This window comes from Ranitomeya imitator, chromosome 2, assembly GCF_032444005.1.
Source record: "Ranitomeya imitator isolate aRanImi1 chromosome 2, aRanImi1.pri, whole genome shotgun sequence".
NCBI lineage: Eukaryota > Metazoa > Chordata > Amphibia > Anura > Dendrobatidae > Ranitomeya > Ranitomeya imitator.
In genome coordinates this window covers 242,609,028-242,636,895 of record NC_091283.1, presented here as the reverse complement: position 1 = coordinate 242,636,895, position 27,868 = coordinate 242,609,028, and the positions used below count along the sequence as shown (strand labels likewise).

The window sequence follows — 27,868 nt, the reverse complement described above, 5'->3', positions numbered from 1 at the left end:
GAAGCGAAGTCTCCCTAAGCTAGAAGATCGTTGGGTACAGCCGGGACCAGCTGCTTCGAAAGCATCACCAAACCAGGGATTCAAGCTTCAGGAGGCTAATTTGCATATTCCAGGTGCCTTCTGGGAGAAGCGAAGTCTCCCTAAGCTAGAAGATCGTTGGGTACAGCCGGGACCAGCTGCTTCGAAAGCATCACCAAACCAGGGATTCAAGCTTCAGGAGGCTAATTTGCATATTCCAGGTGCCTTCTGGGAGAAGCGAAGTCTCCCTAAGCTAGAAGATCGTTGGGTACAGCCGGGACCAGCTGCTTCGAAAGCATCACCAAACCGCGCGCCGTAATTTTTGCCTGTAGGACATTATTGCAAGAGAGCTTGGCTGAGTAGATTACACAAGAAGGAAAACACACAGCAAGTCAGCAGGATCTAGGAGCAACATGGCAGATGTGACAACCTACATGGTGAGCTGCAGCATGTGCTACATGTTCACAGATCGACCAGAAGAATCCAGTTTCACCTGTCAGAAGTGTAGACTAGTGGCCCTTTTAGAAGAAAAGGTGCGGGGTCTGGAAGAAAGAATAGCAACTTTGAAACTCATCAAAGAGAATGAAGACTTTCTAGACAGAACAGAAGCATCTCTACTGGTCACAGAAGGTGCAAAAAGTGTCAGAGAACCTCCAAAAGCAGATGAGTGGAAGCATGTGACCAAAAGAAGCAAGAAGACCATGGAGAAATCACCAACCACACAACTGAAGACCCGATATCAAATCTTTGTAGAGGATGAAGATGGCACACCTAAGAATGAAGCAATACCAGCAAGCAAAAAAGAAAAGGGCACACAGCAACAAGTGACAGCAAAAAGTACAGCCAAGAAGCAACGAAGAGTGGTGGTGGTGGGAGACTCACTACTGAGAGGCACAGAAGCAGCCATCTGCAGACCGGACATAACTGCAAGAGAAGTATGCTGCCTTCCAGGTGCGATGATCAAGGATGTGACCGATAGGATACCAAAGCTCTTCAGCTCCAAGGACGTCCACCCATTTCTTCTGATACATGTTGGCACCAATGACACGGCAAGGAAGGACCTACCGACAATCTGCAAGGACTTTGAAGAGTTGGGGAAGAAAGTAAAGGAACTGGATGCACAGGTAGTTTTTTCTTCTATCCTTCCAGTAGACGGGCATGGCACCAGGAGATGGAACAGGATCCTTGATGCAAACAACTGGCTAAGACGATGGTGCAGACAACAAGGATTTGGATTCCTGGACCACGGTGTGAATTACTGGTATGATGGACTCCTCGCCAGAGACGGACTACACCTCAACAAACCTGGGAAATACACATTCGCCAGAAGACTCGCTACACTCATCAGGAGGGCGTTAAACTAGAAGAAGAGGGGACGGGAAGAAAAACATTAGACTCGAACAAAGACGACCCAGGAAAACATACTCAGAAGGGAGGTAAGAACATTTCTAAAACAATCCACAGTGAGGAGATTGGAACAAAACAAAATCCTCTAAACTGCATGCTCGCAAACGCCAGAAGCCTGACAAACAAGATGGAAGAACTAGAAGCAGAAATATCTACAGGTAACTTTGACATAATGGGAATAACCGAGACATGGTTAGATGAAAGCTATGACTGGGCAGTTAACTTACAGGGTTACAGTCTGTTTAGAAAGGATCGTAAAAATCGGAGAGGAGGAGGGGTTTGTCTCTATGTAAAGTCTTGTCTAAAGTCCACTTTAAGGGAGGATATTAGCGAAGGGAATGAGGATGTCGAGTCCATATGGGTTGAAATTCATGGAGGGAAAAATGGTAACAAAATTCTCATTGGGGTCTGTTACAAACCCCCAAATATAACAGAAAGCATGGAAAGTCTACTTCTAAAGCAGATAGATGAAGCTGCAACCCATAATGAGGTCCTGGTTATGGGGGACTTTAACTACCCGGATATTAACTGGGAAACAGAAACCTGTGAAACCCATAAAGGCAACAGGTTTCTGCTAATAACCAAGAAAAATTATCTTTCACAATTGGTGCAGAATCCAACCAGAGGAGCAGCACTTTTAGACCTAATACTATCTAATAGACCTGACAGAATAACAAATCTGCAGGTGGTTGGGCATTTAGGAAATAGCGACCACAATATTGTGCAGTTTCACCTGTCTTTCACTAGGGGGACTTGTCAGGGAGTCACAAAAACATTGAACTTTAGGAAGGCAAAGTTTGAACAGCTTAGAGATGCCCTTAATCTGGTAGACTGGGACAATATCCTCAGAAATAAGAATACAGATAATAAATGGGAAATGTTTAAGAACATCCTAAATAGGCAGTGTAAGCGGTTTATACCTTGTGGGAATAAAAGGACTAGAAATAGGAAAAACCCAATGTGGCTAAACAAAGAAGTAAGACAGGCAATTAACAGTAAAAAGAAAGCATTTGCACTACTAAAGCAGGATGGCACCATTGAAGCTCTGAAAAACTATAGGGAGAAAAATACTTTATCTAAAAAACTAATTAAAGCTGCCAAAAAGGAAACAGAGAAGCACATTGCTAAGGAGAGTAAAACTAATCCCAAACTGTTCTTCAACTATATCAATAGTAAAAGAATAAAAACTGAAAATGTAGGCCCCTTAAAAAATAGTGAGGAAAGAATGGTTGTAGATGACGAGGAAAAAGCTAACATATTAAACACCTTCTTCTCCACGGTATTCACGGTGGAAAATGAAATGCTAGGTGAAATCCCAAGAAACAATGAAAACCCTATATTAAGGGTCACCAATCTAACCCAAGAAGAGGTGCGAAACCGGCTAAATGAGATTAAAATAGATAAATCTCCGGGTCCGGATGGCATACACCCACGAGTACTAAGAGAACTAAGTAATGTAATAGATAAACCATTATTTCTTATTTTTAGGGACTCTATAGCGACAGGGTCTGTTCCGCAGGACTGGCGCATAGCAAATGTGGTGCCAATATTCAAAAAGGGCTCTAAAAGTGAACCTGGAAATTATAGGCCAGTAAGTCTAACCTCTATTGTTGGTAAAATATTTGAAGGGTTTCTGAGGGATGTTATTCTGGATTATCTCAATGAGAATAACTGTTTAACTCCATATCAGCATGGGTTTATGAGAAATCGCTCCTGTCAAACCAATCTAATCAGTTTTTATGAAGAGGTAAGCTATAGGCTGGACCACGGTGAGTCATTGGACGTGGTATATCTCGATTTTTCCAAAGCGTTTGATACCGTGCCGCACAAGAGGTTGGTACACAAAATGAGAATGCTTGGTCTGGGGGAAAATGTGTGTAAATGGGTTAGTAACTGGCTTAGTGATAGAAAGCAGAGGGTGGTTATAAATGGTATAGTCTCTAACTGGGTCGCTGTGACCAGTGGGGTACCGCAGGGGTCAGTATTGGGACCTGTTCTCTTCAACATATTCATTAATGATCTGGTAGAAGGTTTACACAGTAAAATATCGATATTTGCAGATGATACAAAACTATGTGAAGCAGTTAATACAAGAGAAGATAGTATTCTGCTACAGATGGATCTGGATAAGTTGGAAACTTGGGCTGAAAGGTGGCAGATGAGGTTTAACAATGATAAATGTAAGGTTATACACATGGGAAGAGGGAATCAATATCACCATTACACACTGAACGGGAAACCACTGGGTAAATCTGACAGGGAGAAGGACTTGGGGATCCTAGTTAATGATAAACTTACCTGGAGCAGCCAGTGCCAGGCAGCAGCTGCCAAGGCAAACAGGATCATGGGGTGCATTAAAAGAGGTCTGGATACACATGATGAGAGCATTATACTGCCTCTGTACAAATCCCTAGTTAGACCGCACATGGAGTACTGTGTCCAGTTTTGGGCACCGGTGCTCAGGAAGGATATAATGGAACTAGAGAGAGTACAAAGGAGGGCAACAAAATTAATAAAGGGGATGGGAGAACTACAATACCCAGATAGATTAGCGAAATTAGGATTATTTAGTCTAGAAAAAAGACGACTGAGGGGCGATCTAATAACCATGTATAAGTATATAAGGGGACAATACAAATATATCGCTGAGGATCTGTTTATACCAAGGAAGGTGACGGGCACAAGGGGGCATTCTTTGCGTCTGGAGGAGAGAAGGTTTTTCCACCAACATAGAAGAGGATTCTTTACTGTTAGGGCAGTGAGAATCTGGAATTGCTTGCCTGAGGAGGTGGTGATGGCGAACTCAGTCGAGGGGTTCAAGAGAGGCCTGGATGTCTTCCTGGAGCAGAACAATATTGTATCATACAATTATTAGGTTCTGTAGAAGGACGTAGATCTGGGTATTTATTATAATGGAATATAGGCTGAACTGGATGGACAAATGTCTTTTTTCGGCCTTACTAACTATGTTACTATGTTACTATGTCTGGGGGAAAATGTGTGTAAATGGGTTAGTAACTGGCTTAGTGATAGAAAGCAGAGGGTGGTTATAAATGGTATAGTCTCTAACTGGGTCGCTGTGACCAGTGGGGTACCGCAGGGGTCAGTATTGGGACCTGTTCTCTTCAACATATTCATTAATGATCTGGTAGAAGGTTTACACAGTAAAATATCGATATTTGCAGATGATACAAAACTATGTAAAGCAGTTAATACAAGAGAAGATAGTATTCTGCTACAGATGGATCTGGATAAGTTGGAAACTTGGGCTGAAAGGTGGCAGATGAGGTTTAACAATGATAAATGTAAGGTTATACACATGGGAAGAAGGAATCAATATCACCATTACACACTGAACGGGAAACCACTGGGTAAATCTGACAGGGAGAAGGACTTGGGGATCCTAGTTAATGATAAACTTACCTGGAGCAGCCAGTGCCAGGCAGCAGCTGCCAAGGCAAACAGGATCATGGGGTGCATTAAAAGAGGTCTGGATACACATGATGAGAGCATTATACTGCCTCTGTACAAATCGCTAGTTAGACCGCACATGGAGTACTGTGTCCAGTTTTGGGCACCGGTGCTCAGGAAGGATATCATGGAACTAGAGAGAGTACAAAGGAGGGCAACAAAATCAATAAAGGGGAAGGGAGAACTACAATACCCAGATAGATTAGCGAAATTAGGATTATTTAGTCTAGAAAAAAGACGACTGAGGGGCGATCTAATAACCATGTATAAGTATATAAGGGGACAATACAAATATCTCGCTGAGGATCTGTTTATACCAAGGAAGGTGACGGGCACAAGGGGGCATTCTTTGCGTCTGGAGGAGAAAAGGTTTTTCCACCAACATAGAAGAGGATTCTTTACTGTTAGGGCAGTGAGAATCTGGAATTGCTTGCCTGAGGAGGTGGTGATGTCTTCCTGGAGCAGAACAATATTGTATCATACAATAATTAGGTTCTGTAGAAGGACGTAAATCTGGGGATTTATTATGATGGAATATAGGCTGAACTGGATGGACAAATGTCTTTTTTCGGCCTTACTAACTATATTACTATGTTACTATGTTATAACAAGGGCGAGTCAGTTTTGGAGGGTCATTCTAGTGTTAGGGCCTAATTCCTCAACTATACCCTGGAAAGCATCACAGGTAAAATTGACAAACCTTTGTTCACTGTAATATATATATAATTGATCCAATCAACATTTTATTAATCTGCACCTGTGGGATTAAAGAAACAAAGCTAGCATAGATCTGGTTCTCGGCTTTAAATTGGTCAGGCACCCCCCTTGGCACTCCAATGCCATCGACATATACCAATGGATCTTCTTCATAACTCATATGGAGCTGATCAAGACTTCTCCTCATTCTGGTATATTCATCAGGTGTCTCTGGATCCCAAGGTAGAATCTTGAACTGCACAGCTAGTTTAACAAGGGTACATTGACCTGTCCAGGTATTAGGCAACCTAGGACGGAGCTTACCATCTCCACACAACCAATAAATGTCGTACATGTACTATGTATGTTTAGTTAGGAAATCAGTATCCAGGGAACTGTTCTCTTTGCAGAACCCTGTCTCGAAGACCCCTACTGGTGTACCTGTAGTGTCATGGGAATTATAACATGTATAATTATCAGCAAATACGGTTATCCCTCCTGGGACCTTTAGTTTAGGTGCTTCATGAATTAGTGGGACATAATCTGACATTGTATCTTACCCATTCTAACCATACATTTGTCCTTGGGGCTGTTTGTGTTTCTATGGAGAAGACTTCTTGCCAACTAAGACCTGGAATGGGGATTACTTCGTTAACTATATTTTGCAAACGTTCACCTGGGCCTGTTTTAGCTGTACTGGTAACGGGGGCCTTGGTTGGTCTGAAGTTAATATCCTGGAGCTGTATATAGCCTAAATTCCCATAGTATCCACTATTAAACACATTATGAAAATATCTTCCCAGCACAATTGTTATCTCTGGTAACACATATACAATACTGGATAATTCCCTCTACCACCCGCTGAGTCTCGGGGCACTTGACTACATCGCAGAAATCAAATCACCAGATATTTACCGGGGCCATTAGGTTTACCCAGAGAATAGTGGCACCGGAATTCTTATTTACAATAGGGGCCGGAAAGGTAGGGTCGAGGATGGCCCCCGGCCTCAGGACCAAAAACAACAACATTTTCCTTCGATCACCACTGTGACGAAGCGCTGGTTCGGTCTCTTTTGCAGTGTGAAGCGTAGATCCAGGTGCTCTTTCCTTCAAGTTTTACTGACATAGCTTTTCACGACCATAAAACCACCAGGCTTCAAATTGTGACAAATATCGGTTTCTGTTGAATCTGGAAGGGAAAAAGAAACTAAAACATGGGTGTTAGCAACATTTTTTACTAAGCTGAATAACATATTGAACAGCACGGTCAGTTTCTTCTGACAACTACTGAGACTGAAAATTTACAACTGAGAACCTAGCACCAAACAATATCTCCTATGGGGACAGGCCATATTTTGCAATAGGGGTAGTACGAATATGTAAGAGCCCTGGCCATGGAGCCGTAGTCTCCTGCATCATTTTGGTCAATTGTCCCTTCAGTGTGCCGTTCAGCCTCTTAACTTTCCCACTAGATTGTGGATGGTACGGAGTGCTACAGTGGATCCAAACATTGTCAGAACCTCCTGATACACATGAGAAGAAAAGTCCGGGTCTTGGTCACTTTCAGCAACTTCTGGAACACCATATCTGCATATAACTTCCATCACCAGTTTCTTTGCTGTGATCTTTGCAGTCACGTTGGTAACGGGGAATGCTTCTGGCCAACTGGAGAACATGTCGACAACCACCAGACAATATTCATACCTTCCAGACTTCGGCAACATGATGAGGTCCCCCTGGAGCCTTTGGAAAGGATAGTCGGGCTTAGCAAGATACTTCGGGGGTACACGTTGAAGTTGACCGGGATTGCAGGTCTGACAGATACCTCGATATGTGGGCCCATGCGCCCACGTGGCAATAGCAGGGTACATCCGCTTAGGGAGACACACAAGTTGGTCCTTTTTCCAGCGACCATGTCCATACGTGCTCCATCAGCTTTCCACTGCTTCACTTCTTCCTTTGGAGACATTCTCTGCATCGGCATTAAGCGGTCTCGCGTGGTCTGGTAGAAAACCTCAGTCTGTCATAGATCATCAGGTTCCTGTAGAGTCAGTGTTTCTTGTAACTGTTTACGCTGAGAGCGTGTGGTCACCATAGCTGGTATGGTCTGTTCAACGGGTAGGAGAGCAGCAGCTTTTGCTTGCATATCCGCAGAGGCGTTACCAACAGTCTGTGGACTGTTCCATGGTACCGTGCTCCTTAACTTTGATAATGGCCACCTGGGTAGGTAATTCGATTGAGTCCATGAGGGCTTTAACAGCTTCAACATTCTTCACTGAGTCCCGGCGGTAGTAACAAATCCTCGATTGGTTCATAGGCTCCGAAATCATGAGCAATACCAAATGCTTACAGTGAGTCTGTGTATTTATTAGCCCGCCTGTCCTTGGCCAAAGTACATGTAGTAGACAGAGCCTGACGTTCTGCTTCTTGTGCTGACAGGGTGGGAGGGAGTGAGTGCAGCTCCGTGCACTACAGTGTCTTCCGTAGTAACAGCGTATCATGTGTGAAATCTGCCAAAATCATCAGCACATCTTGAACAGTCTTTCAGGGCCTTGTAGAGAGGTTGCATTATGCGGGATGCGTCCGGTATCCACTGACAACAATAAGTACATAGTCCAAGGAAACGCTGGAGCTCAGTCACATCTTTTGGGAATGGAAGGGAGCTGACGGCTATTTTTTTTCTTTCTTCTGTGAGGTGTCTGGCACCCTGAAGGAGACAGTGACCCAAAAATATCACTTGACCAAGGCAGAACCGAAGTTTCAAGGCCGAAGCCCGACAGTTCAGATCTGCCAGATACTTGCGAAAACTAACAGTGGCAACAATGGCTTCCTGCTCTGTCCGTGCACACAACAAAAAACAAAAAAAATAAATTACCCACATACTGAAGCAACATATCATAGGAATATTTTAACTGACAGGGTTAGAGACACTATCCCCCCTATTTTTTTTTTTTTATAACACATCTCATTATACTCATCTACATAGGGGTTATATAACGTAAGGACCATCTGACCATCATCTTGGCTCACCAACTCTCTAGGTCTGCTCAGGTGCACTTATACGTCCATCATATTATCTTTGTCTGTAAATTGGGAAAGGTTTGTTCTCAGGGTCAGCCAATTATTTTAGCGTAGCTAGCTAGTCAGAGGGCTTCCAGGGATAATACTCCTGTATCTGTCTTACACTACCTGGTGTGGTTGGTTCTCTGGTGGTGGGGGTGACTAGATGACCGGTTGGGGGTGACATGACATGCTGGTCTACAGCTCCTTCCCAAAAGGATTACTGTCAGCTTACTCCCAAAGTTAATGTCCCCACTACCCACAATCCTGTGTCAGCTTCTTATATCACATCACTACATGTGATCTTATCTGGACAGGAATCAGTGTAATTCACTTAGGTCGAGTTGCAGCACAGATTATACAAGCATTTCTCCAGTCTGGGTTTGTCTGACCGCAATATTTACAAATCCATCTGTCCTATCTTGGTCTGAGAATTAACATGGCGAGGGAGATTTCCAGACACAGGCTAAAAGTGAATATTGGAGCGTAAGACTGGATTTGTGTAAGGGAGGTGGAGCTGGAGCTGAAGTCTTCTGCTTCTTGGGCCATTGATAAGGAAGCGAGCTGCGAGTTGTGTCCTTGAAGCTGCGAGGGGAGGGGGACTAGAGAGCGAGTGAGGATCGCTGCAGCTGCTGATACAGACTGGGTTAAGTTCTTCTGGAAACTTTGGCCCCCCTTTCTCTGGCCGGCAGCACAAAGAGGAGAAGTCAAAAAAACAATTCGCGCAGGGGTTCACCCCTCCCATCGGCCACAAACACACAGATAAGAATTTACAGCATTCCTCAACACAAAAGAAGAAAAAAAAAAAAAACAAAACAACGCAGCTATTTGACTCCCCCTTCCCATGGGGTGTTTTGGAAAACCACAGTAATGGAATACAGCAATTCTCAGACTCAATTAATTTCTACAAAACCTTTCATACAACTCATTTGCCAGAACACCCTAGAAAAACTAATAATTGAGGTATTTTAGAGCCAAACACGGGCTCTGCATCCTCTCATCCTCCCTCTCCATCAACCTCTTTGCTCGTTCTTTAAACCTCGCGCAACTCGCAGATGAGCTTGCACTTGTTCTAACAGTCCTTCATCTTTCAACATTCTTGACTGCCTTCTTGCCCTCCCGTGACTCTACTATTGTCTTGACTTCCACAGCATCCTCATCTAACCTGTGGGGCACGGACTTCTTCTGCCATAAGAGACGCAACATGACTCACAGAATACTACGCCCTTCTGCAGTAGGCCGCTGACAGCGACAGCAACACTTGTGTCCTTAGCACGGAGCCTCACGTTCGACGTGCTATGAATAAAGAGCCTCGCGCTCAATATTTTTCCCTAACCTGAACACCAGTGATTACAGTCTGCCCTGTCACGATATTCTAAACATTGGGAGGCGGTCTCCTAGTGAGACCCCTCCACTGAGATTCTGGTGGTCCCCCCACTTGGGACGTCTTAATTACAAATGTGATTCTGGTGGTCCCCCCACTCGGGACGTCTTAATTACCAATGTGATTCTGGTGGTCCCCCCACTTGGGACGTCTTAATTACCAATGTGATTCTGGTGGTCCCCCCACTCGGGACGTCTTAATTACCAATGTGATTCTGGTGGTCCCCCCACTCGGGACGTCTTAATTACCAATGTGATTCTGGTGGTCCACCCACTCGGGACGTCTTAATTACCAATGTGATTCTGGTGGTCCCCCCACTCGGGACGTCTTAATTACCAATGTGATTCTGGTGGTCCCCCCCTTGGGACGTCTTAATTACCAATGTGTGCAAGTAAGTGATTCTGGTGGTCCCCCTCTTGGGACGTCTTAATTACCAACGTGTACAATATCACAGAGGCTGCGTCTCCTATCCCTTTCTCTCAGCCGCCCCCAATCCACAACTTCTTCAATCTTTCACTCTATCACTACTAGACAATAGTCACGGGTAGGGTGGTTAAATGGAGTACAATGACCGGTGGAGGAGGTGTGGTGTACACGAGGACGCGCAGAGTGCGACGTCTCTCAGTTGCTGGTTCGAAGCGTGGCACGGGATCGCGCTCGGTCTCACCACTCGACCGGTCACTCCCCAGACCCAAGGAGACCACAGACTAACCAATAACGGCTGAAACACTAGCAAGTGTGACACATACATAGTATGCGATCTCCACTTACCGTGTTTGGAGGGTGATCATTCCTCGAGGTCAGCCACTACGGGTGTCGTCCTCGGACGTCCAGGCATGGGTCCAGGGGGTCTCGGATCGCGGCCACGCCCCACGTTGGTTGCGCCAAATTGTCGGGGTCGTCACGACAATACCCTTCATCCACCAGTCATTCCAAATCAGATTAGGAGCATGTTGGTACCGGATAAGAATGAGTCAGACACAATGCTGGTTCAAACTCATTGCACGCTCGTGTGTAACGTCACAGCAACAACTGAACTTTATTTCCTAAAACACAATATTACATGGTCCATTGGGGGAAGGTGTGCAGAGGGCGGGGTTAGGCGGGGGTTAAGCAATGTATCTAGTATTCAGTCCTTCTGATTGGCCTGACGTCATATGATGAATCTTTCTTTGTCCACATCTTGTTAAGTTTCCATTTCTCCAGGGACGATACTTCAGCTTCAGAAACGAAAGTAGATTCTTGGCAAGAACAAATAGTAGGGCAAAGGTGAATACTGGCAGCCATCTTAAATACAGTTAAATTTGCATTTGGCAAGCAAAGGGGAAAAACTTATTGTTTCACAGCATAAGAATATATAAAAGTACAAAAGAGTATAAAGATATATATTTTTTACCTTGACAATAGGAACCAGGGTTTCTTCTCTTCCCGAAACTGGAATCAGTGATGTTCCTACACAAATGTTCTGTTCACATCCTAACCACTTATTTACCCACAAATCTGTATGATTTAATGCAAAATTATATTCTGTAGGCAAATTCCTCATTAGTCCTAAAGGTGTAATTCCACTTTGTAAGGCTTGTGAAATCATTTTCAGATTGGTGGAATATTCAATTTGAATTTCTAGACATGTTTTGGCCACTTGAGATTCCTGTTCACTTTCTATTAAAGCTAAAGTAGCATCCTGTAGATGTGACACGGAAGATCCCAATACAACAGCAGTGTTCAAAACCATCTTTTCAAGGACTTGATTTAAACTTTTCTGAATCTTTACCCCTTTACCTCCAATATATCCCACATTTTCCAAATCTGATTTAAGTGTATGTATGTCCATAGTGTTAATTAGACTTCCTACTGTTCCTAATCCCCCCAAAATACCTTCTAACACTCCCCTCTTGCTTCTAACTTGTGCTGGGGTTCTTTTCCCATTGTTCTATTCCCATTTCCATGTTAATGAGATGTGATTGACACTGGGGATATCTAGAAGAGATTTTCCAATTAGACATGTTAAAAGTCCATATCATAGTCACAAACACTCCTTCTCGTAATAGAAGTTTAGATTGGAATTGGTTTATTTGGAAAGGAGTAGATGGTTGAAATTTTGTCTGTGTGCATACATTATCCACTGCTGACCATATATTCACATTTACATCTTTACATTGTTTGTAATTATTTTTCGTTAAAACGCAACATTGGTAAAGTCCGGAATCCTTAGGAGATGGATTATCTACAGAAAAAATAAAATTCTTATTTAACCATCTCACATTACCGGATTGACCTCTGTGTATAACATTTGTTGGACCATTTGAAGAACTTCCCAAAAATAATCTATCCTTGGTCCATGTTAACAGAGATTCAGAAGGTAACTCTAACCTTGTGTTGCATTTTAATGACAAAGGAGACATATTTTGTTGACTACGTACTGCTTGTGGGGTGACCCTTACTTCTAGAGCTATAGTATTTGTTACTGTAAAAATTACAGATACCTGTACTTGTACTGGTTCTCTGTAAGTTCCATGTTTTTACCCAATCTTCATCTCCCTCTGTAATAGAAAGTAATGAAGGATCTAAAATTTTCCCAAAAAGTTGTGTCTTTAACCAAATATCTGTTTTGGATGTTCCAACTTTCCCTTTTGCGATCATATCATTTGTAATATCACCTGAGCACACAGCCTTTTCTTCACCTCTTATCTCTATATTCCAGTATAACACATCTGTAGGATTACATTCCCATGTGCCTGTCTTATTATTGTGTACATAATCTCCTTGTAACTGTATGAACCCAGTCTTAGGTCCTGTGGTAGCATGTAATGTTATGTCAGTGTCATGTATGAAGTGTAACTCAATACAGCATTTTACACCATAACCCATGCAAATGTTTCCGGTAATATCTACTGAATTGTCCGGTATGTCTTCATCTATCAGGTTTTGTAGACTTGATCCTCTTGGTTTCCTCGAATGTAGAGTTCTTTCGAAAGGTTCATTCACTTCACTAGTGTTGGTTCCACGATGCAAAATATCTTCTGCATAGATCACAGTTGAAATAGTGCAAAGTAGCAGAAATGTGATTCCCATCAGATAGTAGCTTTTCCTGGGAAATGTCGTCTTCTCCTGAAGGATTGATGTTGAATCCCTTCCATCAAGGCCATGGTGTTTCGTATTCCAGCTCTTATTGGAATCCATTTCTTCCTAAAAGAAATTCAGTTTCAGTATTTTGCAATATACAATTTACATTGATCGACATGTACCCACACTCTTTGTTGTCTGCGGGTATTTTTGACCGCATTAGATGCTCGTTGCACAAGAATCATGACTTGTCCCATGGTTTCAATAATCTCAAAGGGACCTTCTCAGTTACTTTCCCAAGGTCCATTCTTCCTGAAAGTTTTGATCATCACCTGAGCCCCTTTTTGAATTTGGATTCATATGGTGGCTCCATTCTCTGCATTCTTGATGCAGCATGTGGAAGAATCGTTTTTAAATTTTCCTGCAACAATTGCAACCATTTGGACCTTGCAACAGCATCTTTTTGAGGTGTGGACAAAAATGGTTCATGTGGAAAAATCAATGGCATTTTCCTTCCTGTCATTAGTTCAAAAGGAGTAAACTGAGTTGTGGAAGAAGTTGTTCCTCTCACACTCAACAATACAAAAGGTACGGCATCAACCCAAGTATTGCCTTTGTCCAATAGCATCTTGGCAATTCTGGATTTTATTGTTCTATTCATCCTTTCCACAATACCAGCAGACTGTGGATGGTAAGTTACATGGAACTGTTGTTGTACCCCTAGAATAGTACAAACGGCTTGCATGATTTTTCCTGTAAAGTGACTTCCTCGATCAGAGGAGATCATTCTTGGGATCCCCAAGTACAAAAGACATGATAAACTAATTCTCTAACTGTAGACAAAGCATCATCTTTCCTAACAGGTAATATTTCAACCCATTTAGAAAAAAACATTTACTACAACCAATGCATACCTGAGACCATTTTTACGTGATGGTAACGGTCTAATGTAGTCGATTTGTAATGTGGACCATCTGCAGGTGCGGTTCGGAGTAGTGGCGGTTTCTGTCCTTTTGGTCTTGGATAAATTTGGGCACAAATGACACATAATTGCACAATACTTTATACAGTCTCTTCCATCTTTTCCCAGTAAAATATCTCTCTGAGAATGCCTAACAATTTCTGTTGACCCATGATTATATTTTGTGAACTCAACCTGTAGAATTTTGGTACAACAGGACACAACTCCCTGTTTAAGTCATGGCACAAAACCCCGTTTTCACAAACAAAGGGAGGTTTTGGATCAACCTGGGAAGCAACAAGAGATGTGTCTTTTTCTTGTTCTTCCACAAAAGAAGGGATATGCGTGTCTGTTCTTTAAACTGCTAAAATCTCTAAAGTTTCAGGGTGAAACACTTCTTCTCCTGTCAGGGCTGCCTCTTTGGCTGACCTATCTGCTGTGGCATTTCCAACAGATAATTCATCAAATTTTTTATGGGCAGGGACTTTGACAATAGCAAAACCATTAGGGTTTTTGATGCCATCACAAAAATTGTTTTCAGTGTGTCACTATGTACAAGGGTCTTATTAGAAGAATCTACAGAGCCTCTTTTCCCCAAACTGGCAAATAATATGTCAGTGATCTCACAACATAGGAGCTATCACTGTAGATTACAATGGGACATTGATCATCAGCTTCGTTCAGCTGTAGTACCATTTTTATCACTTCTAGCTCTGCCCTTTGAGCTAAAAAATTACACAGTAATTTGTGTTTTACAACCTGTGATCTTTTGGGACAAATAATGGCATATCATGAATAGTAGTGCCCATCTGAATAAAATCTGGAACCATCTACAAAAATTGGTTCATCTGTTGCTTCTGGGTTCTGTCTGAAAAGTGATGGACTAGGATCATGAAAAGACTAAACAATCATGAGTTTGCCCTTCATATTGCATCAACTGAGGAAGAACATATTTGGCCTTATAATCTACCTCAATTTGTTTTGGAGACAATGACAATAACCAATGAGCACATCTCTGTGACACACCTGGGATATTGTTCTCAAAGAGAAGTTTTAGTGTAGAATGAGTTTGAAAAGTGATTTTGTTGAACCCAACAATTAGTTCAGGTGCTTTAACTGCTAAGTACATCTCTACCAGGTGTCTTGCACATGTCTCAATACCTCTTTCAACAGGTGAGAGAAGCTTAGAAAAATAGCCCAAAATTCTCCACTCTTCTCACTACAACTGTAGCAGCACAGCAGACACAGATGTCTCTGATGTGTGTACTTGCAAAGCAAATGGAGCCGAAGGATCTACTGTGGACAAAGCAGGTGACTTTTGTAAATTCATTTTCAATTGTTCAAATGAAGTTTGCTGTTCATCACCCCAAGGACCAAAGTAATCACTATTTTCACCTTTTAAAAGATCATACAAGGGTCTGGCCTTGTCTGCAAAATTGTCAATGAAGTCCCTTGAATAGTTCTAACCCTAAGACCCAAGAAATGTCACAATGCCTTCTATGATGTTGGAATTGGTAGAGAAGCAATTGCCTCTATTCTTTCCTGCAGTAGCTGTCTTTTTCCTGGACTCAACAACACTCCCAAAAACCTGACCTTGGTTTGCATCAATTTGACCTTTTTTGGTGTTCAATTTCAACCCTGCATCATGCAGCAGCTCAAACAATTCTGTCAGAAGAGATTCTTTATCCTCAGAAGACAACAGAATATCATCAACATATTGCAAAATACAATCTGGTCTAGAAAATCGAGATAATACCTTTTGCAACGCCTGATGGAAAACACTAGGTGACAAATGTGCTCCTTGAAGTAACCTACAAAACAGATATTGTTCATCCAAGAAAATAAATGCAAACTTGTACTGACAACTCTTTTCAAGAGGTCAGTGCTCAGTCAGAAGGCTAATGAATACAGATTTTAAAAAAACTGACCGTCACATCCAAACATAGACTAAGTGTGAACAGGTGCTGAACCTAGAGTCACCAACTCATATACAGTCAAATAAATAAGGCAGCACACTGTAGCGCTAAAACATGCAAACATGAAAATTGAACTGCATTACTGCACTAGAAATATGAAAAAATGAGAGCGTTTAGCGCATAAATTGGCCAATTCATGTGTACCTGGTAGCCACATTAGGGCATCTCTCGTATACCAGGTCCTACGCTTTTTTGAAATCTGTATTCATTATCCTTCTGACTGAGCACTCCGCGTCTTAGCCACAGGTGTTTTAATCGCAGCAGGTCCATTACTCCTCCACAGAGAGAGAAATTTAGTCTAAGAGGTTTCACAGGTACCCATTCAGATGAAGACGTTTATTCTCAGCGAGGAAAGGAAAGTTTAGGACCTGGTATACGAGAGATGCCATAATGTGGCTACCAGGTACCCATGAATTGGCCAATTTATGCGCTAAACGCTCTAGTTTTTCATATTTCTAGTGCAGTAATGCAGTTCAATTTTCATGTTTCATGTTTGCATGTTTTAGCGCTACAGTGTGCTGCCTTATTTATTTGATAGAATCAATTGATTCTGGAGGCAATTTATACTGACGTTGTGGTGGAAGATCTCGCCCTTCCACATTTACAACAACATCCTTCATTGTACCAACCTCATTCCTGAACAGAGCCCAAAGAAAAGGAAAAAGCTGTACAATTTCTGTCAATACCTCATCACCACCAGTTTCAGGCCACAAATGATCTGTTGACACAACATAATTTAAGCAAATACTTCCAACATGGCTATAATCACTAGGGTCAATGACTTCAGGTTTACAACCATTAGAATCTTTCCAGATCACTTGATTTCCTAGATCGACTACCCAACCGAATTTCTGCACAAAATCTGTGCCAAGTATATTTTCAGAATCACGACCATAGCAAATGTCAATTCCTGTTTTGAAAGAACTAGGTATTTCCAACGTCACATTGGTAACCAAGGTTGCTGTAGTTCCACCTTTCCACTAAAACCAACAATAGTACAAACTGGTGAATCTGGTTGTAGCTTCAAATCAAGATTTGTAACACGTAATTGAGCTCCTGTATCAATAAGAAATACAACATTCTGTCCTGCTAAATTTCCATTGATAAATGGTCTTCTACAGTCATCCAATGCAACGAGTCACAAATTCCAATGAATGGGGTGTAGGAGTAGTCTGTGATTGTCAGAAGATGGAGGAGATGGGAGAAGACCAATGTCCTTATTAAAAGCACTTGAAATTCTGTCCCTGGACTCAGTCTCTTTCACAGTCATCTCTCTGATCTGTCTGATTAATGGTGCATATGGTGACTGCGTTTGTCTGTTGTCAGTCTGAGTGAGTGCAGAAGAATGTAATGGAGGTGCAGAAGGTTTGGTGGATGATTTTGGCATGAGTCCATTTTCCCTTCCAAGCTTACCTGTGGTATACCACAGAAATAACAATGGATATTGTTCCTTTGTGTAGTATTTTTACCTCTATGATCAATGTAATCTCTGTTCTTGGATGTTCCTGTGGGTCTAGGTTTCAGCTGACTTCTTTCTCATGAACTACAGCTATTTTAGTCAATAAAAACTGTTGCTTCTTGTAATGATGGCTGAGCACTAGCCAACTGCTCTGAGGCAGGATCTAAAGATTTGAACTTTTTTTTTTACAAAAAATCTGATCATGGACGTTGGCTCCGCATGAGGCCTAAGATCCATCACCATCCTAAAGGCCTGTTCAAATTTTACCAAAAATGCAAATGGGTCATCATTAATATTAGTTCGTACATTTTCCAGAACATCAATTGTAGGAGTGACTTCGCCGGTTGTAAACAATATTGATTTTTCTTCAAAAAGAACCTGAAGACCCACCTCTTCCGACAAGCCTACAACCTGCAGTAACCACCGATCGACCAAACCGCTGCATGACCAGCTCTATCCTCACCTACTGTATTCTCACCCATCCCTTGTAGATTGTGAGCCTTCGCGGGCAGGGTCCTCACTCCTCCTGTACCAGTTATGACTTGTATTGTTTAAGATTATTGTACTTGTTTTTATTATGTGTACCCCTCCTCACATGTAAAGCGCCATGGAATAAATGGCGCTAAAATAAATAATAATAATAATAATAATTGTCTAAGTCTGTCTTCTTTTGTGCTATGCGTCAATTGATCATCATTTAATCTGGGTGTGGTCTGTAACCTTTTTCCCATATGTGAGGTAACCATACTTTGAATATCTTATATTTTTGTTCATCATTAAGATTGAACTTATCTGTGTTTGATTAAAAAATGTCCGCACTATAAAAGGCATCCATCTTGTCATTGAAGTTTGGAATGTCTTTTACAATTTTCATTAACTGATCGTGTATTTTCAGATTAATGCGTGCAGCTCTGTCATGGAATTTTTTCTGTTGTAGTTCATCTGCTTGTAACTCTTCTACTGAAACAGCTGGATTTTGTGTGTCTGGTACAAATGATGTGGCGGCATTGTCTTCCTGTTTGTTTGATCGTGTAACAACAGAAGCCTTTTTTATCTTGGTGCAATTTGGACAATAATTCTGCTCGAGTATCAATTTGATCTTCCAATTGTTCATTATGCTCTGACAATATCAAGCAATTTGAACAATCGAAGTAAACCCCGTCAGACTCTTGTGTGTTACCTTGTGTGTCAGTATGACCAATGTCTTGTGTGATAGTACATGCTTTATGTATTTGTGTTTCAGTTTTCTCAAAGACTAAATTATTGTACACTCGGACCATGTGCATTCCATTTTGAAGCTTTCTCTGTAACTTGTTTTACTGAGAAAAACCTCTCATCAATTTTAAGATTCTCTGTTTCACATTGGCTATACAAACTAGACCATAATTGTGAATCTGTATGGCTATGAACAAACTTAAACTCTATATTACTTTTCTTAGAATAATCATGAATAAAATCCATTTTCTCACCTATGGAATGATCCAACCATCAATGGATGGTCCTCTGTTTCTTTACTGAAATCCTCAGACCTCCGTCTGGATGGGACACATGTAGCTCTTTATGGTTGGGGACACAAATCTTCACTCCTCTGTAGGCTCTGTCTGATCCTTGTGACGTGAAATAGTGGAATTCCTGCACCTTGAACAACAGGTGTTTAGCAGAGCTCTCCTCCACCTGTGTGCAATCAAAAGGAATCCAGCCAAAATAGCACAAAAATCAGATTTGGCTGGGCTCCCCAAAATGTTAGAAAAAATAACACTTACTTTAAAAAAAAAAAAAGTAAGAAAGAGCACAGTGAGGATAGAAAGGAACACAATATTGAATTGTGTGGATAAAACAAATCTTGTGTAATGTTTATTCAAAAAGTGATTACAAAAATGAAGAAAAGTAAGTTCATAGCATCCAAAAATAAGTATTAGATTATAAAAGAGAAAACAAGCATTCAGTGGTTCTTACGTATGGTCTTGAAGGTGATGTGGTCCGGGTTGGAGTTTCTTAAAGTATGAGAGATCTCCTGAACAAGAGTTATGTCGGCTTATATACTATTTTGACCCATAGACTTACATTGGTTTCTATTTTTCCTGTCTCATAACAACATAAGATCATCTGCCGCTATGTTCATAGCCTCTACCATATTAGAAGAACACTAGTAACTTGCGGAATATGCATATTAGTTATTTGTACATTACCTCATTTTGAAATGCTTAAGCATATAGCCTGTGACCTTTATGAACCATTTACTATCTCCAAATAGCCACATATTGACAGTTCTGACAAAAGCCCTATAGTTCTGACAAACAGAGAACAGACGTATCGGCCAAAATCCTCAGAATAACTCAGTCCCTCAATATACAGAGTATCTATTTGCTAGTTAGAACCTGCATATGTTAAGTAATCTATATTTTTTATTATTGAATTACTAATATTTTACAGTGTCTTATCCTCCTTCTGGAGTGTGTCAATGACTGCCTTCTAGACATCTGTCCAGTGAGCAGTCTTCCTCATGATTGTGGAGCCTACTGAAACAGACTAAGGGACCTTTTTTGAACGTTTAGGAAGCCACTGCAGGTGTTTTTATTCTAATTTACTGACATAATGACTATTGGGTTTTCATTGGCTATAGGATAGTCATCAACAGAAATAAACACTTGAAATAGATCACTCTGTAATGACTAATATGAGTTTAATTTTTTGCATTGAAGAACTGAAATAAATTAACTTTTTGATAATATTCTAGTTTAGTTAGAAGCACTTGTATGTGACTATGTAAAAACAATTAAGAACTTAAAAAAAGCTTCTCCCCTGTGTGAATTCTTTGGTGGATAGAAAGAGATGGTTTCTTCACAAAACAGTTCCCACATTCTGAAAATGAAAAAGGCTTTTTCCCTGTGTGGGTTTTCTGGTGGCTAACAAGATTCGATTTCTGGTTAAAACATTTCCCACATTCTGAACAGGAAAAAGGCTTCTCCCCTGTGTGGGTTTTCTTGTGGCTAACAAGATTCGATTTCTGGTTAAAACATTTCCCACATTCTGAACAGGAAAAAGGCTTCTCCCCTGTGTGAGATCTATGATGTCTGACAAGAAATGCTTTATCTAGAAAACATTTCCCACATTCTGAACAGGAAAAAGGCTTCTCTCCTGTGTGAGTTATTTGGTGGGTAACAAGCTGCGCTTTCCGAATAAAACATTTCCCACATTCTGAACAGGAAAAAGGCTTCTCCCCTGTGTGGGTTTTCTGGTGGCTAACAAGATTCGTTTTGTGGTTAAAACATTTCCCACATTCGGGACAGGAAAAAGGCTTCTCCCCTGTGTGAGATCTATGATGTTTGATAAGACCTGATTTATCTAGAAAACATTTCCCACATTCTGAACAGGAAAAAGGCTTCTCTCCTGTGTGGGTTTTCTGGTGGCTATCAAGATTCGCTTTCCTGTTAAAACATTTCCCACATTCTGAACATGAAAAAGGCTTCTCCCCTGTGTGGGTTTTCTGGTGGCTAACAAGATTCGTTTTGTGGTTAAAACATTTCCCACATTCTGAACAGGAAAAAGGCTTCTCTCCTGTGTGGGTTTTCTGGTGGCTATCAAGATTCGCTTTCCTGTTAAAACATTTCCCACATTCTGAACATGAAAAAGGCTTCTCCCCTGTGTGGGTTTTCTGGTGGCTAACAAGATTCGCTTTCTGATTAAAACATTTCCCACATTCTGAACAGGAAAAAGGCTTCTCCCCTGTGTGGGTTTTCTGGTGGATAACAAGATTTGCTTTGTGGTTAAAACATTTCTCACATTCTGAACAGGAAAAAGGCTTCTCTCCTGTGTGAGTTCTTTGGTGGGTAACAAGATGCACTTTTCGAATAAAAAATTTCCCACATTCTGAACAGGAAAAAGGCTTCTCTCCTGTGTGAGTTATTTGGTGGGTAACAAGCTGCGCTTTCCGAATAAAACATTTCCCACATTCTGAACAGGAAAAAGGCTTCTCTCCTGTGTGAGTTATTTGGTGGCTAACAAGCTGCGCTTTCCGAATAAAACATTTCCCACATTCTGAACATGAAAAAGGCTTCTTCCCTGTGTGAATTCTCTGGTGACTGACAAAATCTGATTTCTGGTTAAAACATCTCCCACACTTGGAACAAGAAAATCTATTGTCTGCTTTGTGAAGTTTTTGTTGCTTGAGAAATGACTTTTCTAGGGGAAAACTATTTCCATATTCTGAAAATGAAAATGTCTTCATTGTTTTAGGAGCAGTTTGATTTTTAAAGCTTATTTTGTGACTTTGATTTTCCTTAGTAGTCGGTAATGAATCAGAAGACAGGACCTGTTCCAAATGATCAGATGACAGATCTTTGCTGTGAAGGGATGATGGTATATTTGGAGTAATGGCATTCACTTCAATTGTATCCTGTGGGATCTCAAGATTATCTGATTTAAACATTGAAGATGTCAGCTGTCCTGCTGATTTCCTGGTACGGTCATCTGCCAAGAATAAAACCAATTGTTATTTTAGAATAAAATATCCTTGAATTCTATATTCTTGAACATTTCTACTTAAATGGTCTGCAAAAATGGCAAGTTATGCAAAATTATTGAATTATTCACAAAGACAATGACAGTTTACTAGACTGTGCTCAAAACCACATTAAGCATCCATGCTTTTGGCATTACTATAGTGAGAAGAAACCACTTATTTTACGGCATGTGTATCTCCTGAAGCACAATCTGGGCGTTATGTGTTGGGTAATAACTTGGGATATTTGCAATTTTCACTTTCAAACATCTGGAAACTGCAGTGCAGTCAAAATAGTCACTATTTCTATAGATTAATTTATTGAGGGTTATAATTTACAAAATGGAGTCACTTTATAGGGATTTCATCAGATCTGGTTTTCTGCAATTTTGTCATATTAGAGATTCTGCAAATGGTGTGCCCCATCTCCTCTGCGATCTGCTCCTGCAATGTCTGCTTCGAACACCAGACGCGGCTTACTAATTCTGCAGGCGATGCTAGTAACAGAGGTGGAGTTGGAACCAGAAGCTCTTAGGCTACGTTCACACTAGCGTTGCGCCGCCCTGCGTCGGCGACGCAACGCGCGACGCATCGAAAAACGCGCACGTTTTGCGACGCGTGCGTCGTTTTTGACGAAAATCGGACGCACAGAAAATGCAACTTGTTGCGTTTTCTTGCGTCCGACGCTAGCGTCGGAAACGACGCACGTGGCGAAAAACGCCACCCAAAAAACGCACGCGTCCCCTATGTTAAACATAGGGGCGCGTCACCGCTGTGTCGCCGCTGCGTCGCCGACGCAACAGTGGCGCAACGCTAATGTGAACGTAGCCTTAGCGGTGCAGGCTCTTCCCAGCCACTAAGATTAGGGTGCCTGGTATCTGTAGTACCATCCAGTCTGGCAGTATAGGTGTGTGTGTATTCAGCTGCAGTAATCTCTTCCCTGTTTTAGCCAATTGGAAAGCACCAAACCTTTTTTAATCAGATAAATTTGTATTAACGATAACAAGATTTACAACAGATCACATGTTCATTCATACTCATTTTATGTTTTACAGTAAATTAACCCCCCCGATGGAGATGATATCAGGAGCAAACAATAATTCGTCCATAGTTGACAATATTAAACAGAGTTCCAGTTTACCATAAGTTGTACTCTATAATACTATATACTGGTATAACATTAATCCTATCCAACCACGGCTGCCATAATTTATGGAAGAAATTCAGCTTGTCCCTCCTGGTGTAAATGCTTTTCTCAAGCTCAGTTATGTGGTTCGTTTGAGCAATGAATTCGCGTCTGGACAGATGCTCCTCTCTAACCCAATATTTTGCAATCAGTTTACTTGCAGCAAACGATAATCTTGCAATTACAATTTTAGTCGTATTGTCAGTTAATATTTCCTCCACATACCCTAATATACATATCAACGGATCCCTAGGGATAACGCACCCATACACCACTCCAATGCAGTTCAACACTACAATCCAATAGGAGGACAATCTGGGACAATGCCAAAGCATATGCAATATGTCCGTCTGAGATTGCCAACACCTTGGACAATCAGAGTTGGACTTCAAAAGCACCACACCTTACTACAGCTTGAAGCATATTGCCGGAATCTGCCAGATACAGCCTTGATCTCCTCTAGTTCAGTCCTCTGTGCTCAGCTCCTGGCTTGTGTATTTGTTTCCTGTTGTGACCCCAGCCTGTTTACTGACTACTCCTATGTCTCCTGAGTTAAGGTACCATCACACTAAGCGACGCTGCAGCGATACCGACAACGATCCGGATCGCTGCAGCGTCGCTGTTTGGTCGCTGGAGAGCTGTCACACAGACAGCTCTCCAGCGACCAAGGATGCCGGTAACCAGGGTAAACATCGGGTTACTAAGCGCAGGGCCGCGCTTAGTAAACCGATGTTTACCCTGGTTACCATCGTTAAAGTAAAAAAAACAACCACTACATACTTACCTACCGCTGTCTGTCCCCGGCGCTATGCTTCTCTGCTCTGGCTGTGAGCGCCGGGCAGCCGGAAAGCAGAGCGGTGACGTCACCGCTCTGCTTTCCGGCCGCTGTGCTCACAGCCAGAGCAGAGAAGCAGAGCGCCGGGGACAGACAGCGGTAGGTAAGTATGTAGTGGTTGTTTTTTTTACTTTAACGATGGTAACCAGGGTAAACATCGGGTTACTAAGCACGGCCCTGCGCTTCAACGTCACGGATCGCTAGCGATATCGTCTACTGTGACGGTACCTTTAGTATTTTCTCTGGCCTCTTGGTTCTGAAACGGTTACCTGTCTATTCTTCTTCCCATCTTACTCCACAGAACAGCAGGTAACACTGGGCTTCAAGCTTAGGGGTCTCTGTGTAAGTCCAAATCTGTCATGAACCCCACAGAGATTCCTGACCGCTGCCACCAATATGTCACGGATTCACACCATGACCGTCACCCCTACGTCACGGATCGGGGTGACTTTAGGCCAACAGATGGCTATCACATGTGCAGGGGGCTTATCTTAGCTATCCCTCCACTGCTACAATGCGATGAACAAAAAAAAAACACACACAAGGCTATTGACCTCTTAGTTTACAGCAGGGGCTTATGTTAGGTATCCCACTGCTCTTCACTAAACCACGAACTGCAGGGATTTATGTGTATATCGCTTACGGTTCCACTTAAACCATGCAGCTCTCTGGCGCCTCCCTTTCTGTTAGGTCAGATTAGGTACTGCACCTAAGGTGATTAGTCGCCAGAAAGGCTGCCTGCTATGTACTGGCTATTGGGCACGCTCAGGCAGGAACAATAATTATCAACGCCGCAGTCGCTACATTGACACCCAAAGGCCTGCACACGGTATTGCTGCCACCAGCTTCGATTAAACGGGTCCAAAGCTAACCCAAAACAGTAGCGTAATTCCCTTCAGGAGACAGGGGTACGTTTTAGAACAGGAAGAACGAACTAGTATTAAATATTATACTCCGTAAAGTTTAGGCAGTGTTTATAGAAAAATATTACGAGGATGTTACAAAAGGAGACAATTGCAATTATGTACAAGGTAATTATTAAAAAAAACGGAATAACATGAGAAATCAACACTTACATGTGTTCAGAGCATTGCAGGCAACCAAGCTAGTGGAGTTCCCATACGTCCCAGTGCATTAGGACTTGCAGTCAGGGCTCTTCAGGTAAAAAACTGACTGCTGGAAGCCTGCCAGAAACGTATAACCTGCAGCCTGTGATATCACAGAAAGGGCTGAGTTAAGATCGCCCTCCTCTTTCTTCAGTCTTGGTAACTCTAACACAAGTTACTCTAATGGCTGTATCTCCGCTACAGAACATGTCATAATCATAAAAAACCCAGCATTCATCTCGTATTAACGTGGGCATTCTAATGAGATCAAATATGTCCTATTTGTGATGCATAATTACAGAGAAATCCAAACTTTTTTACCTGATGGAGTTAGAAGCTCATGTTTACAGCGGTTGACAGATCCACCGAGGGAGATGCCAAATATGTATTTATTATTCTCCTATCTTAAACCGTTTGCCTAATATCTTACAATAACAGAACAAAGGACTCTCATGGATTCTAGAGTCTTCTAATCCAGTTCTAGCTGGCAAAGCTTTCCAATGCAGCTATACCGGTCGTAATTTCCTCTCTTCAATAAAACTCCCCCACATACATTGGCAAGGCAAGGTCTTGCCTGAGTGAAAGGGAAGGGTTTTTTTTAGCCCACATCCTGGGCTGACAAGAGAAACTAAACTTATATGATATTTCATACAATATCGTGACACCTCCCCCTTTTGGTGTGCGCTACGGAGGCAGAAACCCACGGTATGCCTCCATGTGCACCTCAGTAGGTTCACCATGGGGGGACAGTCCATCTGCATTTCCATGTTCCCTCCCAGTTTTGTGTTCAATGGTGAAGTCAATCTGCTGAAGGGCAAGGCTCCAGCGTAGCAACCTGCCGTTGGTTCCACACATGGCGTTTAGCCAGCGCAGAGGGTTGTGGTCGGTCACCACGGTGAAAGTGTGACAGTACAAGTAGGGCTGCAAGCGCTGCAGGGCCCAGCCTATGGCCAGGCACTCCTTCACAATGGTGGAGTTGGCTACTTCCCTCGGCAAAAGTTTCCGGCTCTTGGTCCTCCGAGTCAACCTGGCTGAGCACAGCACCGAGGCCAAACTCGCTGGCGTCAGTCTGTACCAAGAATGGTCGACTGCTTTCAACACAGGGGCGTTGCACAGTGCGGTTTTCAACGCCTGGAAGGCCCCCTCACAGCCATCTGTCCAGTTGACGATGTGGGGTAGCTTCTTCCTGGTGAGTGCCCAGGAAAGACATCACCTGTTTCTTGGTCGCAGGAGTGGGCCAGTTCAAGATCGCGCCCATTTTCTCAGGCTCTGGCTTTAGGGTGCCTCCGCCTACCCGGTGACCCAGGTAGTGGACCTCCCTCATGCCCATCTGGCACTTTCCGGGCTTGATAGTCAGTCCTGCTTGGTGAATTCGCCTGAGCACCTACTCGAGTTGCTGCAGGTGTTCCTTCCAGGAGGGACTGAAAATGGCAATGTCATCCAAGTACGCCACTGCGTACTTCTCCAGTCCCTGAAGCAGTAGGTTGACCATCCGCTGGAAAGTGGCAGGGGCATTCTTCATGCCGAAGGGCATGACCGTGGACTTGTACAGTCCAAAGGGTGTGATAAAGGCGGACTTCTCCTGCGCCTCGGGGCTCATGTGAATCTGCCAGTATCCTCGACTCAGATCCATTATTGTCAGGTATTTTGCGCCAGCTAACTTCTCAAGCAGCTCCTCGATGCGCGGCATTGGGTGCGCGTCAGAGGCTGTAATGGCGTTGAGCCCCCTGTAGTCCATGCAGAACCGGGTGGTCCAGTCCTTCTTTGGCACGAGAACTATAGGTGAGGCCCACGCGCTCTTTGACCGCCGAATCACTCCCAGCTGTAACATCTCATCGATCTCCTGGCGCATAATCTGCTGCACCTGGTCAGAGATTCGATAGGGTGTTCGCCGTAGTGGGGCATGATTCCCGGTGTCCACCTCGTGGACTGCTAACTCAGTCCTCCCAGGTCGGTTGGAGAACACAACCCGGAAGGGTTCCATTGTGGTTTGCAACTGCAACCGCTGCGGTTCAGTTAGCGAGGCGCTTACCTCCACGTCCTCAATGGACCCACGGGCCTTGACTTGGGCCAGCATGTCCAGGAGGGTGTCTTCCTCCCCGTCTTCGGGTAAGCTGCAGACCGGTAGGACGAAAGGTTCACATTCGTGATGAGCCTTCATCATGTTGACGTGAAAGGCCTTTCGCCTACCCTGAGCATGGTCAAGCGTGACCACGTAGGTGACCGGGTTGAGCTGTTGGTGTACGACGTACGGGCCCTCCCAGGCTGCCTGAAGCTTATCCGTTGCTATGGGGACCAGCACCCACACCTTTTGACCCATGTGGTAGGTCCGCTCCCGGGCGTTCTGATTGTATCAGTGCTTCTGATCAGCCTGAGCCTGCATCATGTTGTCATGCACCAACTGCGTCAAGGTCTGCATCTTGTCACGGAAGCGCATGACATACTCCACTATGGACACTTCAGAAGGGTTTGGCTCCTCTTCCCGGAATTCTCTTACCAACCCAAGGGGTCCCCGGCCTCGCCTGCCATACAGGAGCTCGAAGGGGGAGAACCCCGTTGAGGCCTGCGGAACCTCTCGGTAAGCGAATAGCAGGTGTTGGAGGTACCGCTCCCAGTCGCGCCCTTGTGTCTCAACCAGCATGCGTAGCATCTGTTTGAGGGTACCATTGAAGCGTTCACACAAGCCATTGGTCTGTGGGTGATACGCACTCGATACCAGGTGCTTCACCTGCAGTCTCTTAC

General features: G+C 42.9%; 1 protein-coding gene across 1 annotated transcript in view; it reads right to left on the bottom strand.

Moving 5' to 3' along the window:
• Window positions 1-12,084: 12,084 nt before the first annotated feature.
• The window catches only part of LOC138662866 (zinc finger protein 605-like), a 99,475-nt gene continuing 83,691 nt past the window's right edge, over window positions 12,085-27,868 (bottom strand). The window contains exons 7-8 of the mRNA XM_069748850.1: window positions 18,968-21,968; window positions 12,085-13,225 (exon numbers count right to left, since the gene is read on the bottom strand). Coding sequence (XP_069604951.1) covers window positions 20,275-21,968 — 1,694 coding nt within the window. The 3' untranslated portion in view covers window positions 12,085-13,225; window positions 18,968-20,274. The remainder of the gene's footprint in view (window positions 13,226-18,967; window positions 21,969-27,868) is intronic.